At 36.7% G+C, this 17829-nt stretch overlaps 1 protein-coding gene across 1 annotated transcript in view; it reads left to right on the top strand.

Annotated features, from left to right (window-relative positions):
- Positions 1-17829, top strand: part of Rok (Rho associated coiled-coil containing protein kinase) — a 484157-nt gene that overhangs the window by 410520 nt on the left and 55808 nt on the right. Inside the window, exons 31-32 of the mRNA XM_090392113.1 lie at positions 9382-9460; positions 12950-13027. Of these exons, the coding sequence (XP_090248239.1) occupies positions 9382-9460; positions 12950-13027 (157 nt within the window). The remainder of the gene's footprint in view (positions 1-9381; positions 9461-12949; positions 13028-17829) is intronic.

Genomic DNA, 17829 nt, shown 5'->3' with positions numbered 1-17829 from the left:
ATATACAAGACAGTGTTCAAACCAGCTTTAACTTATGTATCTGAGAGCTGGGTCAGAAGTAAAACACTTGACCAAGAGGCCTGAACAGATGGCATCAATGGCAACGTCATATTAAAAATGAGTATATATTTGGAAAGAACTAGACGTTGTCAGCATCCAGGAATGCATTAGCAGAGCCAATCTCAGGTGGTATGGTCACGTAAACAGAATGGGCAAGGAAAGATTAGCAAAAGTGTTCTTTGCCAGGTTTGCAGGAAAACCACCCAGAGGAAGACCAAGATATAGGTGGATTGATACGGTACAAAGTGCCTTAGACGATAGAAATATAAGATCTGATAATGTTGGAGTCTTGACAAGTAACAGACTGATTTGGAGGAAAATTGTAGATAGGAAGTTAGTAATGATGTAATTTTTTCATGTAGTACTGTCATATCCTGTACACCCCTTGAGGGTACATGGTAGGAATTTGATGATGATGTATAATTGGAAGAATACTTTGAAATAATAATTCTTCCCTGAATTGATGCTATTCACGATCACTATTGAAATCTGTTGAATCATTTTAATTCCATTCCATTTTAATGGTTGTTAGGCAAAAGGAAATTTACGAGGGTTGTTTGAAAAGTTTGGTAAAAAAATAAGTTAAACACATTTTTTTGGAAAAAATTACCTTTATTTCTCAGCATAGTCTCCATCAAGGTCTGTACATTTGGTCCAGCGTGTTTGCAATTTTTTCGTCCCATCTATGAAGTAGGATTTGTTAAATTGTGGAAAATGGTCATTGACAGCCTTGATGACATCCTCGTTCAAAGAAAATCTTTTCCCACCAAGCCAAATTTTGAAGTTTGGGAACATGATATCACACGGGGCCATGTCCAGAGAATAATATGATTGATGTGGAACCAATTTGAATCTCAGTTCATGCAATTTTGCCATTGCGACAGGTGATGTGTGAATGGTGCAATGTCTTGATGAAAGAGCACTTTTTTTGTGTGCCAGTCTTGGCCGTTTTTTCTTCATTTCTTCTTTCAAACGGTTCAACAATGATGCATAATAGATTCCTGTTATTGTCTTACTCTTTTCCAAATAGTCTATCATGATAATTCCTTGGGAATCCCAAAAAACAGTGGCCATCACCTTCCCAGCTGACAAAATGGTATTCATTTTTTTCAGTGCTCTTTCAGGACTCAGGTGTGTAGTGGTGGATCCAAGTTTTGTCTATAGTCACGAATTGACACAAAAAATCCTGCAAATTGTGATTAAACATCTCCAAACAATGCATTGAGATATCTTTTTGCATACATTTTTGATCGACAGTCAACAATCGTGCACACACATTTTTTTCATGTGCAATATTTTATGCAGGATATTACAAGCCTGTTCAGTTGAGATGCTTACTATCTCAGCAATTTCACATGCTTTCACATGGTGGTCTTCCATAATGATACCATGGATTTTTGCAATTATTTCCTTCATAGTGACCTCAGTTGGGTGTCCGGAGCACGCTTAATCTTCGATGGACTTACAACCAATTTTAAACTCATTTATCCAAAAATAAATAGTTTTAATGTTGGTGCAGAGTCCCTAAGAACTGCATCTAACTCGGCTTTGATCTGTGCGGCCACCCACCTCTTCAAATAAAAGTGTTTTATCACTGCACAAAACTCGTTTTTCTCCATTTTTATGAAAAATGTGAACAGTCATTTCACATGTTTGCCAAACGAGAACTACGTGTCAGACGTGGCTAAAATTTTGCCAGGGGTCATGAAAAAGATGATACTTGTTGACACTGGTATGAATGAATGAATTGTATCACTATCTATTGGAAATTTACCATACTTTTCAAACAACAACCCTCATATATGTATAGTACATGTGTAGAAATCATTCTGGGTTCAGTTGTGATTATGATTCATATCACTATATAAGAAATTCATTGCAAAATATACCTTTTTTAATCATCTGCAATCACTACCTTCCTTGTATGTAATACATTCTTTTAGATAAATTACAAAGACCATTTGAATTATTATTATTAAGAAAGACTTCCAGGGAATCAGGGACGTATGGAGAGAGATGCCACATGTTACATGCACCAGCTATCATACTTATTCTTAAATTCATTCACATTGCTCTCTCTCTCTCTATGTTCACTGGACATCTACAGATGCTGTATGGTCACTACGATGCTTGATGATGTTCCACACCAGGCCTCGCCATGTAGTCCTGTTGTTTGCTTTTCTGGCAGCCTTAACTCTCTGAAGATCAGTCACTCCACACATGCCATCCATCCATCTCATTGATGGTCTACCCCTGCCTCTTTTTCCAGGAACTTTACCTTCTATTACTGTTCTGAGAAGTCCTCCTTCCATCCTTTCTATGTGTCCAAAATATTTTAACTTTCTTCTGTCAATATCCTTAAGGAGCCTTAAAGTTCTACTAATCTTTTCTAACACCCATTCATTTGTATGCCTTTCAGTGTATGATATCCTCAACAGCCTTCTGTAACACCACATCTCAAAAGCAGATATCCGTTTCTTATCTGACTTTTTTAGGTTCCAAGTCTCGCATCCATAAGTTGCTGTTGGAAAAAGAACTGCATCTGAAATCCTCAACTTTGTTCCCATGGAGATAGATCCATCCTTCCAGATTTTAGACAGTTCTCTGACTGTTGTTTTAGCCATTCCTATCCCTTTTTCTGTCATCTTCTGAACAGCAATTCTTCACATTAATAATGGATCCCAGGTACTCAAACTTGCTGACTTCCTCAATTCTTTCTCCATTAAGATACACTTGTTTCTCAAGAGCTTCTCTGTTTGTTTTACCTTTGAGAACTATGATCTTTGTCTTGCTAGAATTGAGTTGAAGTCCTCTATTATTACTGATCTTGTTAACTTTGTCAAGAATTAGTCCTAGTTCTTCAATGTCATTACAAAGGAGTACTGTATTCATGCATGATGTCCTCTGCATATATACTAAACAAGTGAGGAGAAAGTAAACATCCTTGTCTAACTCCTTTTCCAACTTGAAGCCAGTCAGTCAATCCAACACCTGTTCTTACTGTGGCTTCTTGCTCCTTATACAAATTGGCTATCAACCTGATAGTATGTTGAGGAAAACCCATTATTTTCATTACTTCCCACAGTTTCACATGCTCGACACAGTCAAAAGGTTTAGAGTAGTCTAAGAAACACATTACCAGAGGGAGTCTGAATTCTTTATATTTTTCTATGATCTGTCTAAGGCAAAGGATCTGATCTCTGGTGTCCCTACCTTTCCTAAAACCTGCTTGTTCCTCGGGCATCTCTGCCTCAATCCTATTTAGCATGATCTTTAATAAAATTTTGCTTGCATGAGATATCAAACTAATAGTTCTATAATTCTTGCATACCTTCTTATCACCTTTCTTGTGTAGTGGTATGAAAACTGACTTCTTCCAGTCTCTAGGCCATGATCCTGTCTCCCATATCCTTGTAATCAATCTATGAAACACTCTTATCCCTCCATCCCCTGTGGCCTTAATTAACTCTGCTGGGATTTCATCTGCACCTGGGTCCTTATTGCTGTTGAGCTGCTTAACTGCTCTTTCAACTTCATGCCTAAGTGGAGGAAGTTCCAAATCAAAATTTTCTTGGTGGGAGGACTCCACATTTTTTTTATCCACTCTGCTGTACAGTTCCTCACAGTATTCTTTCCATCTGTTTTTGATTTCCAACTCTTCTGTTAGTAATGATCCATTCCTGTCTTTGATGACATTCAATTTAGGCTTAAACTTGTGCTTTAAGTCACGAACTAAATAAAACATCCTTTTATAGTTATGACTTCTCATCTGGAACTCTATTTTTTCACATTTATTAGTACAGAACATTTCCTTATCCTGCTTGATGGCTCTTCTGATTTCTCTATTGCTTGCACACACAATATCCAATGGCAATCCATTAGAATCATGTACTACCCTATGTGAGAAAAATCTAGCCTTCACCCTCTTCTCAGCAGCATTCATTCTCAGCTTCCAAGGATACCCTCTTGTCCTTTCCCCACCCTCCATAAAATGAAAAATTCCATCAACGTAAATCCTGTATGACTCTTTCAGAAGTTTGTAAATCTCAATCATATCATCTCTCTTTCTCCTGTTTGCTAGCGTCTGCAGTCTACAAATTTTCAGTCTGTCTTCATAATCAGTATTCTGTAATCCTAATAACATTTTTACACTCTTCTTTGCACTCTCTTCACTGTCAGAATCACAACAGAGACCAGACCTGCACACAGTAGTCCAAGTGAGGTCTTATCAAGGCCTTGTAAAGAGGCAAAAATGACATCCTTATCTTGACAAGTCAAAGTTTGTTCAGCATTGCAATTATCTTTTGAGTTGATATAAGTTTTTCCACTTGGCGTATTATAAATTAAAGATACCAAGAAATTATATACTTGGTTTAATCCTTTATCCAAGTGTTAGCAAACAAAGTTTGCGCCTGAAGTATTTTCAGGACTGGGGCAACTCATGGTAAAGGTGGTATGACTTCACATCACTTGCCTTAGTATCCCATAATGCAGAGTACATCTTCTTGCCAAAAGGTGTCACACCTTATGCATTATACATGTCCACAAGGAGAATCTGTCCTGAAAATACTTCAGGTGCAAACTTTGTTTGCTTACACTTGGACAAAGCATTAAACCAAGTATATAATTTCTTGGTATCTTTAATTTATAGTATAACCAAGTGGAAAAACTTTCATCAACTAACTATCTCTAATCCAGAGTATTATAATAATAAGGTGTGACACCTTTTGGCAACTCTTATATGAAAAATATGACTTCTGCATTACTTCAGCCTTGGTATCACCTCTGGGTATATACAATTAAGGAAAGTACCTACTAAATGGAAAATATCAAAGACCATAATTCTGCATAAAAAAGGTAATAAAGAAGACATCAGTAACTACAGACCTATCTGTCTATTAGCGCACACACATAAAATATTCGCCAGAATCATCCTAAACTGAATACAAACCTCCATCAATAAAAATAGCTGCAAAGAACAGGCTGGTTTCAAAAAAGGCTTTTTAACAATAGATCAAATTCAAACCATTACTCAGCTAACAGAAAGATGCAGATAATACCAGATCCCCCTTTGTCTTCTTTTTATAGATTTTAAAAAGGCATTTGACACTGTCGAGCATAACGCAGTATTCCAAGCTTTAATAGAACAAGGCATAGAAAAAGCATACATCCAACTCATAAAAGATATCTACAAAGAAAGCACAACATATATCACCCTTTTCAATCACCTGATTAAAATCAACTTAAGTAGAGGAGTACGTCAGGGTGATGTCTTATCACCTAATCTCTTCACATCTACCCTGGACAGCATCATTCGAAAAATTAACATGAAAGATGGAATAAACATTGATGGTGAAATATTAAATATCCTATTATTCGCCAATGATGTGGTATTAATATCTCACTCGCCCAAACTCCTAGAATCAATGCTGAATAACATGAGCCAAAACTGCCAAAAAATTGGATTGGAAATACACCCTGACAAAACAAGATGGATGAAAAACAAATACTGTAAAGATCATACAATCACTTAGAACTCTCACACCATCGAAAAAGTTGAATAATGAATAATGATCTATCAAGTGAAATAGCAAGGAGAAAAAGAGCTGCTTGGATAGCCTTCAACAAAATAAAATCAACAATTACCAACCAAAACATAGATATAGACATAAGAGCCCATCTTTTCAATAGTCACATCTTACCAGCATTAACTTATGGCAGTGAAACATGGAACACAACTTTAAAAGAAGAACAAAGCTTAATAACGACTCAACGTGCAATAGAAAGAAGAAGAATATGCAATATAAACAAAATAGACCACATAAGACACATAGAAATCAGGAAGAAGTCTGGACTCACAGATATAATAAAAACAATCTACAACAGCAAAAGAAGATGGGCAGGACATCTCGCCAGAATGAGAGACAACAGATGGATAGTCAGAGTTATAAACTGGTATCCGAGAGATACCAAAAGAAAACCTGGAAGACCAGCCTTAAGGTGGGAAGACCCAATGATTAAGAAAGTTGGAAGAAAATGGAGAAGAAAAGCCCAAGACAGGAATAGCTGGACTCTTTATGACCTGCAGTCATAGAGAAATCCCGACTGAAACCACAGGTCCATCAAGGTAATCACCTCTGGGTCTGACTCCAACTGATGAGACCTCAATAAAGATCAAAACTGATCCTTTCCATAATGCATAGTATTCTACATGTCCACAAGGAGATGTGCTCTGCATTATGGGATACTAAGGGCAAGTGATGTGAAGTCATACCACCTTTACCACGAGTTGCCACAGTCCTGAAAATACTTCAGGTGCAAACTCTGTATCTTTAATTTATATCTTTTGAGTTGCATTGGCAATCTTTGTTACATGGCCTCTGAACTTCAACTTGCTATCTATTCCAAGATCCCTAGCCTAGTCGGTTTCTTTCAGCGTAGTCCCACCAATATAATATGACATTGGATATCTAATCATGACAAAGTGCATAACTTTGCATTTACTGACATCCATTTTCTCATGCTAACATTTCCAGCCTATTCAAATCATTCTGCATATCAGTAGCATTCCTGATTACCCTACCTACACCCCCTGTTCAAAAAGAAGCTGAACTTTTCAAAAATAGAAGAAACTAGTGGCTCCACATGTTGTATTTTTTTGTTGTTGAAAGCGGCAACCTGCATTAGTGTTGTGTCAACTGTTTATGACATTCGTTTCATTAGAAGCCGAGTTATAGTGCCAAGAGTGACAGTGTGTTTCGACGAACGGTCGGAAAATGAGTTTCAAGCAGAGAGCTTCGATTGACTTTTGTATTAAGGTAAAAGTTTTACCAAAAAACATATGGTAATGAATGCTTATCCCGTACTCAAGTTTACAAGTGGTTTAAGCTTTTTCAAAGTGGTCATGAGATGCTTGAGGATGATGAAAAACTGAGCCGTCCAAAACTGGACTGAGCAAAGTTAGCATCCAAAAACTGCATGATTTCATCAAAGGAAATCCGAAATCATCCGTGAGATTGATTGAAGATGAATTGGGGATTCCAAAATCAACTGTGCACAACATTTTGATTGAGAGTTTGGGCCTTCGTAAATTGATTTCGCAATTTGTTCCCCACATTGACAGATGACCAAAAAATGTATTGAATTGAAATTACAATAACCTCATTGAAACTGCTCATAAGGACTCAAACTTCCTTGAAAACGTTACTGGTGACGAAACGTGGTGTTTTGAGTATGAACTCGAAACAGAGTGCTGAGTGGAGACCACCAGAAAAGGGGCATCTGGAAAAAAGTTGCTTGGAGAAGTCAAAAGTAAAGACAATGCTGATTTGTTTCTATGATTCCAAGGGCATTATTCACAAGGAATTCATTCTGCCTAGCCAAACGATCAATGGTGAGTTTTATCTTGAAATTTTGAAGCGATTGATAGTGAGAATTTGTCGCATACGGCATGAATATTGTGATGCAGGCAGCTGGTCACTTTTGCATGTTAATGCACCATCTCATCGTTCGAACTGTGTGAGACAGTTTTTGAGCAAAATCCAAGTTTGTGTGTTGAATCACTCGCCGTATTCACCTGATTTAGCACTATGTGACTTCTTTCTCTTTCCCAGACTTCATTTGCCGATGAAAGGAAAGTGATACGACACGATTGAAAATGTTTGAGTTGCAGAAACCATGACCCTCAACAGTATCCCGAAAATCTATATAAAAACTTCTTTAACGAATTAATTGACTGTGCCAAATGTTGTATCGAAGCTGAGGGAGAGTATATTGATTGAAATAAATGATTTGAATAATTATAATTGGCCTGTGTTTTATTTTCTATCAAAAGTTTGGTTTCTTTTTGGACAGAGGATGATGTATATTTGCATCGTCAGCAAATAGCTGTATGTTACCTGTCTGTCAAATCCTTCCCAATATCATTAATGTAGATTGAATAACAGTGGTCCAAGGAATGATTCTTGTGGTACACCACTGATTACCTTAAATCATGCAGACTCACATCCCTCCATATATCACTTTTTGATATCTGTCAGTCAGCCAACTTCTTATCCATGCTAATATTTTATATCTAAACCCATATTCTCCAATTTATCCAACAATCTTTCATGCTGTATTCTGTCAAAAGCTTTAGCACAATACAAAAGTAGCATGGTGTATCCATTCCCCTTGTATAGTTCAATGGTAACATTATAGAATATGAACAAGTTGCTAAAATATGACCTTCCTTTAGTAAACCCATGCTGTTCGTTGCAAAGTACAGATTCACTGTCAACCCATTTCTGAATGCGAGCTCTAACCAGTTTTTCCAAAATCTTCACGCTCCTTAGATACTGATTGATCGATATTGGATATGTCAGTTTTTGCGCCACCCTTCTGCAGTGATGTTACCATACATTCTTTCCATTCCTGTGGAATCTTTCCTGTTCTACAACTCAAATTATGTAGCCTGGTCAAAGGAATAGGCAGTTCAGCTGAACACTTTTAGCACCCTTGCTGATCTCCCATCAGTCCCTATTGCTGAATTGTTATTCAGTTTGTGCAACAGCTCTAATACCTCCTCTTCATACACTCAAGATCTTCATTCACTGAAGAGGTAACAGTGAACTCAATATTGCATACACCAAGTTGATAGCTTTTAGTAAAATAGGCACTCATTATTGAACAACCTCTTCTGCATCTGTTATCCTCACGCCATCTGCATTCAGAAGAGTTATTCTTTCATATTCATCCTTTCTTTTACTTGTTGCATTTCAATACAATTCCTGTGAGTTGTCTTTTGCTTGCAGGGCCAGTTTCTTTTCATACAGAGGGTATTCCTTGAATATGCCCCAGCCCTGAAAATCTTTCCAAACCTCAATAAATTTAAGGTGCATGAGACTGCCCAAAATTTGGAAAGTACTCATCCTCAGATCTTCAGTCAATCAGCTAAGACCACCAATCTATTCCCCTAAGGGATGTCATCTATGGTTCTAGGCTCCGACTTTGTTGCATTTCTTAAACCTCATTTGCCCAGTATTAGTGCCTGTGTGCACATATCATCGTTTTTGTGATCCCCTGATTATGGCAATGTAATGTTGCCAAAATATAGGAAAGTATTAATTAAATATTAAAGTTATTATAATTAATATTTTAGTACATGTTATTTCCTGAAAAATAATAGTTATTTATGTTATTTTTTTTTGTGCAAAGTAGTGGTGCTTTCCAAAAATAGTTTTGCATTGTTTAATTGTAAAAGTATTGGTACTGATGTATATTTTTCCATATTTACATTAATATTGCATGTGTAAGTCAATTAAAAATATTTTTATTTTACAGTAAATTATTCCATGTAAGGTCAGTAACTCAGGGTGATGTAATTCGTGCAGAAGCTAGAGATATTCCTCGCATATTTCAGGTATTGTTAATTGATTTAAATTTCTATTATTTTATTTGATCTCAGATATGTCCAATGGCTTATCTAGAATCATGATAGTAAAATTTACTTCATTTGACCAGCATGGATATTAAATGTGCATTGTGATGCACAAATCGGTATTCCAATTGAAAATTAGCATTTAGAATTTAACCGGTCTCATACAGAGGTGGAGGATTTTTCCTCCCAGTAATGTGGGTTTTTCATCACCCAAAACAGGCAAACTGGTCTTGTGAACACAACCGATACAATCATAAATACTTATGCCAAGGAAGGCAATGGGAAACTATTGTGTCATATCTCCCTAGTAATCAGTTGCAACCCCTCTCAAAGAGAGGAAGCCACAGGATTAGGTATGATATATGATGAGGGGGGATAAGAGAGCTTACTGTTTTGTGCTTATTTTTATCATGGAGGAATCTGTACCATCTACTATAGGTCTTTGGGTGGGTGGGGGAATTGGGTTTGTGTATTTTTTGTAATCTATATATCTGGTGGGGGGGGATGAGAACTGAAGAGTTGAGTTTTTTTGTGATTTAAGGAGCCAGGAAGAAACTTTTTTTTGAGCAGACTTAAATTTTTTGATCCAAGATTTGGTGGGATTGTAATGTAAACATCTGAAGGTATAGTGGTCTCTGAGAATGATGTCCATTTTTCTCTTGTATTCACTGGTATTAAGAATAACGGTAGCACTCCCCTTATCAGCTCTGCTGATCACTATACTACTATCTTTATGTAGTTTCTTGAGGGCACAAGTCGGCAAGATAACAGATTTCTTTCTGGAGGCAAAGATCGAGAAAGAATGCTGGTAACGTCAAGCCTGATGTTAGCTATTTCCAGAGATAAATTACTGATACTGCATTTGATGTTGATCTAGTGCTCATACTTCATATGGAGCAATGGCAAAATTATGGCTAAGACTAATGATACCAATGGCAGCATCACTAAGCCTTTTTGATAAAATTTAAACTACTGTATGAAGAGGTCGAACTAGAGGTGTGGGTTTAAAATCTGGAAGGCTGAATCCAGAATCCAGAAGATTCTAAAGTAGAATTCTAGTTTAGAATCCAGAAGCTCAAAAACGTTTCTTCCTGGCCTCCTTAAATCACAGAAAATGGTCCTCTCTTACAGCAGAACTTATCACATACACTACACCTGCTTATTTAATGGCTACATTTCCTACACAGTATCAAAAAAATGTCCTTCCCCCAATCCTCAACCATATCTTACTTTACCTTAGATTGCTACCTTTATACGTTCTGCTGAAGATCAACTTCCTCCTCTCTCTCTCTGTGCCAAAGTGCCCTGTTCCTGCAAGTTGGCATATTATGGACAAACAGGAAGATATGCAGTCACGACTGTGGTCAATCAGGCTTTATGCACTATGCTTTAGATGTGGCACATAGAATCAGTTGGAAAGACCACCATGATCCACTGCAGTAAATTTAAAAGAGAAAGACATTTTTTTGAATCTATAACTGCTCTCTGAAATCTGCTTAATTTAAATAATATGGTTGCACTAAACTTCCCAAAATATGGGAAACATGAACACTTCAAGATCCCAGTTTATATCCTAGCCCTCCAAGAGGTACCCAGAGAGGACACCCCATTTAGTTAGGACTCTAGTCTTTTGTCCACGTGTTTCACTTAGTTTTGTGTTGCCTGTGTGTGTGTGTGTGTGTGTGTGTGTGCGTGCGTGCGTGCACACAGTAAAATTCTCATTCTGTACTCTATGACGATGTCTCAGTGACTGAGACGAAATACTGGGACAATTAAATAATATTTTGAATCCATTTTCAGTGCTGCTTCACTCTATTAAGCTTCAAATATGAGTTTCTCCCAACATTTAATCCTTAATACATGGATTAGTTCGTTATTCTTTATAGATATCTCTTAAATGTACTTTAAAGAATCATGATTCTGAGTAATTGCTATATTAAAGAGCTATAAAATCACATTGACAGAACAATTTCACATATATAAAAAAGATGAAATATCTTAAATTTTTAAATTCGCTTCAAAAAATCCCCCCCCCCCACTTCCTAATTCTGATTGAGTCAAAGTTCATTTTCATATGCAGGATCTAAATTTCCCAGTTTTCTTTCAAATCTAATATCCCAGTTGATTATTCATCTGTTTTAAATGTAGTTTTGTGCTTATGTTTTTGTCGAGTTGGTTTGTGTGTGTGGAAGACATTAGTTCTGTAACACAACATTGCTGCTGTGTGGCCAAGTGTTACCACTTTGCCACACACACACACACCATAAAGCAGAAATTTCTTCCTTTGTTTTTTTGTCTAAAATCGCTTTATTTGGTAATCATATGCATTTGCTGTTTCTGTTATAAAACTTCTATAGTCATAATATTGTAGTCATTTTATTTGAAACTAGTTGATCAGTGAGAGAGAGATGGCAGGGCTTTTTCTCCTGCAAAACAGGCAATATAGGCCAGTGAACATGTACAGTTTACAGACAATGTTTCGTGGTCTTAGTGTTTCATTAATTGTATGCAGTCCAACCTGAATTACTCCTCACTCTATAAGTCCATTGCATCTCCTTTCTCTGTAATCAGAATGATATAATATCTTGATTGAAAAGACTAGGATCCAGATCATAACCTTTTTTTCTAGACCATTTCAATCAAAGTGAATTAGCAATTTTAGATTGTATGGTACATTATTTCTCTCTTCACCATCAACAGGAATTCCTTTGGTTACCTTGGAAATAATTCTAAACCACACAAATAAGTCTTAATGAATTTTTTTCTCAACATCAAAGACATTGAGAATGAAAGAAAGCACAAATCAGGGCTGGCAGCACATACAACAGATACACATCTAGTAGAATGGCAACTAAATTGAAATGCTTCACATTGATTACCACTTTAACTCAAGAGCATTCAAAGAATCAGTTGAAATGAAGTATCCTCTTTATAGACAAAAAAAAACAACAACAAAAAACAAGGGATGATTTTACATCGAATCTGGTTCCTAGAAAAATCTGGTTTTGGTTATTTTTATTTGGTTTTTACCTTCCATATTGTTTCCAAATCTCACATCATTTCTTGGCTAACTTTTAAAATTTGTTCTATATATTGCAACCATCCGACCTTCATATTATCCAGGTATGTGATTTATTACTCTTTTTAATTTAAAACTTTTAATTAAGAAATAATCCATTGATCCTAATTCTTTACCTACAGGAATCGATAAAAAAGGAAAGTTCCATTACAATAAACCTTAGCTTTGTTTATTGTACTACTTATAGATTGCTTTTATGAACTTTTTAAGATTATTGAATGAACTGAAACATGTCTTGCAAGAAAATGACTTTCTCAAGCTATTCTAAAATTAGTTTACTTACAGTAAATGTTTCTATCTCTCTTCCTCTCTCTCTCTCTCTCTCTCTTTTTATGAAATATAAAACTGTTATAAAAATTTTAACTGTAATGATTTTATTTTATTTTTTTAAGTTGTTGTATGCTGGGGAAGGTGAAAGCCGAAAACCAGGAGATACTGCTCATCCACCAGAAATGCAACTGCCAAAGGATGCAAGTATTTTATTTATTGATATAGAGAATTTTTAATTTAATGTTCAACTATAGTATTATGTATCATCTTAATATGCAACATTTAGGACCTTATAATTATAATTAATGAGTACTGTGAAGTTGTATCCTAAAAAGAATGCCTGCATTACTTTTAGAATGTCAGCTTCTTATTCAAAAGAGATAGGTCATTGAAATAAAAAAAAGGTTCTTTGAAGTCTCTACTTTATTTTCATACACTGCTTCTTGATATCATTTCCCTCATTTTCAATGCATTTTCTTCACTGCATAACAAGTTTTTCAAAGTGGTCATATTTCATCTGTTCATTACTTTTGAGATGGATTCCCTTAAGATGTTTAGCAAATTTAGAAAATTTTAGAAAATCATTTTGACATGAACATGATTATTTCATTTTTTCAACTTTCTCTCTCCATGTGAGAGGCACATATTCATAGTGGAGGGAATCTCCCAATAATGGTATTGGCCCTTTTCATTCTTTCTCTTTTTTCTGTACTTTTCTTCCTATATTTTTTGCTCTGCTTCTACTGAGTCTTTTTCACTCTCCTATCTTTGAAACCACTACCAGCACAGTGATCGAATTCCTTGCTGCCACATTTGCTGTGAAGTGCATTCAGATGGTTATGGATGGTACAGCCAAGATCAGTCAGTCAGTGAGTTTTCTAGCAAGGGTTAGCAGTGTTGTAGTAAGTATCCTTCCTCCTGGTCTGGGACAGGACCCAGGGCTTGCTGTGGTGTTGGTAGGGCATCAGATTAGCCCTAGCATTCCACTCATGAGTGCAGTCATTGCTTGCCTGAGATTGGATGTCCATGTATAGCTCTATGGTGCTGAAACTTCTTTTAAGAAAGAGTAATTTTACATCCTCATGTTTATCAGGACCCTCTCAGCAGTCTCCATCCAAGTTCAGAAACCATCATCATCATCATCATCATCATCATCATCATCAAATTCCTGCCATGTACCCTCAAGGGGTGTACAGGATATGACAGTACTACATGAAAAAATTACATCATTACTAACTTCCTATCTACAATTTTCCTCCAAATCAGTCTGTTACTTGTCAAGACTCCAACATTATCAGATCTTATATTTCTATCGTCTAAGGCACTTTGTACCGTATCAATCCACCTATATCTTGGTCTTCCTCTGGGTCGTTTTCCTGCCAACCTGGCAGAGAACACTTGTTTTGCTAATCTTTCCTCTCCCATTCTATTTAAGTGACCATACCATCTGAGATTAGCTGTGCTAACGCATTCCTGGATAGTGACAATGTCAAGTTCTTTCCTAATATCCTCATTTTTAATATGATATTGCCATTGATGCCATCTGTTCACACCTCTAATCTTTCTCAGGACTCTCATATCTGTGGTCTCTAGTCTTTGGTCAAGTGTTTTACTTCTGACCCAGCTCTCAGATCCATAAGTTAAAATTGGTTTGAACACAGTCTTGTATACAGCTAATTTAGTGTTCCGACTAATTTCTTTCTTATTCCATATGAATTTATTCAATTGACTTCCCACGATACCAGCTTTGCTGATTCTGTTGTCTATTTCTATATTTAGTTTACCATCTTCAGTAAAAATCATGCCTAAGTAGCTGAAATGTTTTACTTGTTCCACAGGTTCTCCATTCACAACACAGTTGACATTTTCAATGATTCTGCCTATTTTCATTGTCTTTGTCTTTTTATTGCTGACCTTCATACCATATCTATTACAACAGCTATTCAATTTAGTTAGAGAATCTTGCAGACTTGTAGCGGATTTATTTAGAAGTATAACATCATCCGCATAAAGCAAAGAGCTGACATTAACATCTCCAATTTTGATATCAGGTTTAATACCACATTCTTTCATAATGTGATCCATATAGATAATGAATAACAGAGGGGATAATGTACATCCTTGTCTCACACCAGATTTAACATTAAACCATCTTCCTGTACTTCCTTCAATTCTAACTGCTGACTCACAACTCAAATAAAGACTAAGTATTGCTTGATATAATGCCCCATTGACACCATATAACTGCAGCGTATTGAATAGCTTCTCTCTTGGCACCTTGTCATATGCCTTTTCCAAATCGACAAAACTTAAATACAGATCTTTGTTATATTCCCATGCTTTCTCGACTATTTGTCGTAAAGTGAAGATCTGATCCTGACAGCCTCTATTTGGCCTGAATCCAGCTTGTTCTTCACCAAGCTTTTCTTCCACAATTCTTCTCAACCGTTTCTCAAGTATACTTGCATAGATCTTGCCAGGAACACTCAGTAGGGAAATACCTCTGTAATTCTCACATTCAGTTTTATTTCCCTTTTTATATATGGGTACTATGAGAGCTCTACTCCAATCATCGGGAATTCGTCCCTCTGTCCAGGCTTTCTGAACTATGCAGTGCAGCCACTGTAAGACTCTTATACCACCATACTTCAGCATTTCTGGTCGAATATCATCTACTCCTGCTGCCTTTCCACATTTCAAGCCTTTGATGGCTTTTTCTACTTCAAGTATGGATATGTATTCCTGACTGCATGCCTGGTCAGTGTTTTTTATCACTGTGCTGTCATAACTGCTTGTTTCATTTAGCAGTTTTTCAAAGTAATTACTCCATACTTCAAGGATATCTTTTTCTCCTGTTTTCATTTCACCTTTATCATCTCTAATTCCTTTTACAGCACTCTTTCCTCCATTCCTAAGCTTCTTCAACAACCTCCAGAATATTTTGCCACCTTCTTGATATTTATTTTCTATATTCTTGCCAAAGTCCTCCCATGACTTTTGTTTAGCTAGTTTTACACACTGTTTAGCTTTCTTACATTTGTCTCTGTATTCTGTAAGAGTAAAAGCTGACTTATTTGCCAGGAACTTTTGATATGCTTTCTTCTTTTCCTTCACTGCCTCTTTAACTTCCTGTGTCCACCAGGGAGTTCTGATTTTTTTATCTTTGCAAACAACCTCACCACATGCCTCTCTGGCAGAATCAATCAATGTTTCCTTCAGAGTTTGCCACTGAATCTCCAAGGTTTGATTCCTGTTCTCAAACTCTTTCATTTTCTTTTCAATAATATTTCTGTATTTTAGTCTACAGTTTACATCTGAGAGCTGCTCAACTTTTATTCGCTTTAAAACTTTCCTACATGTTATTCTTTTCAATATGAAATTCAATTTTATCCTGCTCAAGACTAAATAGTGATCACTTCCAATTTCAAATCCTCTGTACACTCTGGTGTCCTGCACTAGGGAGAAAACATCGCTATCAACAATAACATAGTCAATGAGACTTTTCTTATTCCTAGCCTCTTCTCTCCATGTGAATTTGTGCACATTTTTATGTTGGAACATGGTGTTAGTAATAACCAGTCCATGTCCTGAGCAGAAATCCAACAGATATTTGCCATTATTATTAGCTTTGCTCTTTTCTCCAAATTTTCCCAAAATGTTTTTGTATGTCTCACAATCATTTCCTACTCTACTATTTAGATCCCCAACAAGGACCAACTTTTCCTTTTTCATTGTGTCAGTTGCTTTTTCTAAAGCCTCAAAAAATTCCTCCACTTCTACCTTAGTAGAACCTTCTGTGGGACCATAGGCACAAATAAGTCTCATTGTCCAGTTCCCCATTCTCATATTTGCCCACATTACTCTACTTGAGACTGACTGCCATTCAAGAAGATTAGCCTCGTATTTTGTGTTGAATACTATGGCTACTCCTTCTTTTCCTTGATTGTTATTGCCTGAATATAACATTTTGTATTTATTGCTCAGAAAGATCTCACCAGTTTTGGTTTTTTTTGTTTCAGTCACCCCTATTATGTCGATCTGGTACTTATCTAATTCCTCAGCTAGCTCCATTTCTTTGCCATTAAGGCTTCTTACGTTGATAGTACCGATCTTTAACTCTGGTGATGTTGAGTTGGGGTTTGTTTTCAGATTTGTTCCAGTAGCTGACTTTTCGCTGTTCGCCCTGGTTCCCTGGCAAAAACAACGGGGGCCTTGTTTAACCGGGCGACGCCCCAGCCGGCATGAAATTTTGTCATGTTGTACCATCATTTTTTTATTTTGGTTTAACCAATAAGAATACAATTTGGTCGGCTAAATCCCAAATTGCCAGCCCATCCTCGTTCGTTCAGTATCAAAGTAGATACCCAACAGGGTGCACCACGAGAAGGTGAGGATTGGACATTAGGTCAGAAGCCCTGGTCGGTTCTCCGCATTCCTTTAAAGGCTATGTGGAGGTCTCCTCTCAGTTATACAGTTTTGACCCTTAAGCACCCCGTTCAGAAACCATTTGCACATTATTGGAAAACAAAAAGCAACAAATATATCATCATTCTTAATTTTACATTCAACAAGCAAATAGCCAGTCTATCCTTCTTTCATCCAGATGTCCATCTGGTTTAAAAAAAAATCTCCATTCAGGAGACATTCTTGTTGAAAAAGCAACCCAGACACAATCAGAACAGCTCCTTCCTGCAACATCTATTGGAGAAATACCAATCATATTACTTCCCCCTCCACACACACACACACACACGCACACACACACACACACACAAAAAAAAACTAAAAAAACTTTTGAATATTCCTCAAGGATTAATATTACAGTGGGACGTCCTAGTTCCTGATGAGGCAACTTCCTTTAGACCAAAGGATCAGGGAGTGACAGCCATAAGGAGAATCCTCATATACAGGGATGGTCACCTGGTTCTGACTAGGAATATCATCTTTACATTCATCATGCTGAGACCCCAACATCAGTGAAAGCAGGGTATCTCAATTGCTC

The sequence above is a fragment of the Typopeltis vanoorti genome, chromosome 4 (assembly GCF_054136105.1).
Source record: "Typopeltis vanoorti isolate ZY-2024b chromosome 4, IOZ_Tvanoo_1.0, whole genome shotgun sequence".
NCBI classification, from domain to species: domain Eukaryota; kingdom Metazoa; phylum Arthropoda; class Arachnida; order Uropygi; family Thelyphonidae; genus Typopeltis; species Typopeltis vanoorti.
This window is presented reverse-complemented; position numbering and strand designations above follow the sequence as displayed.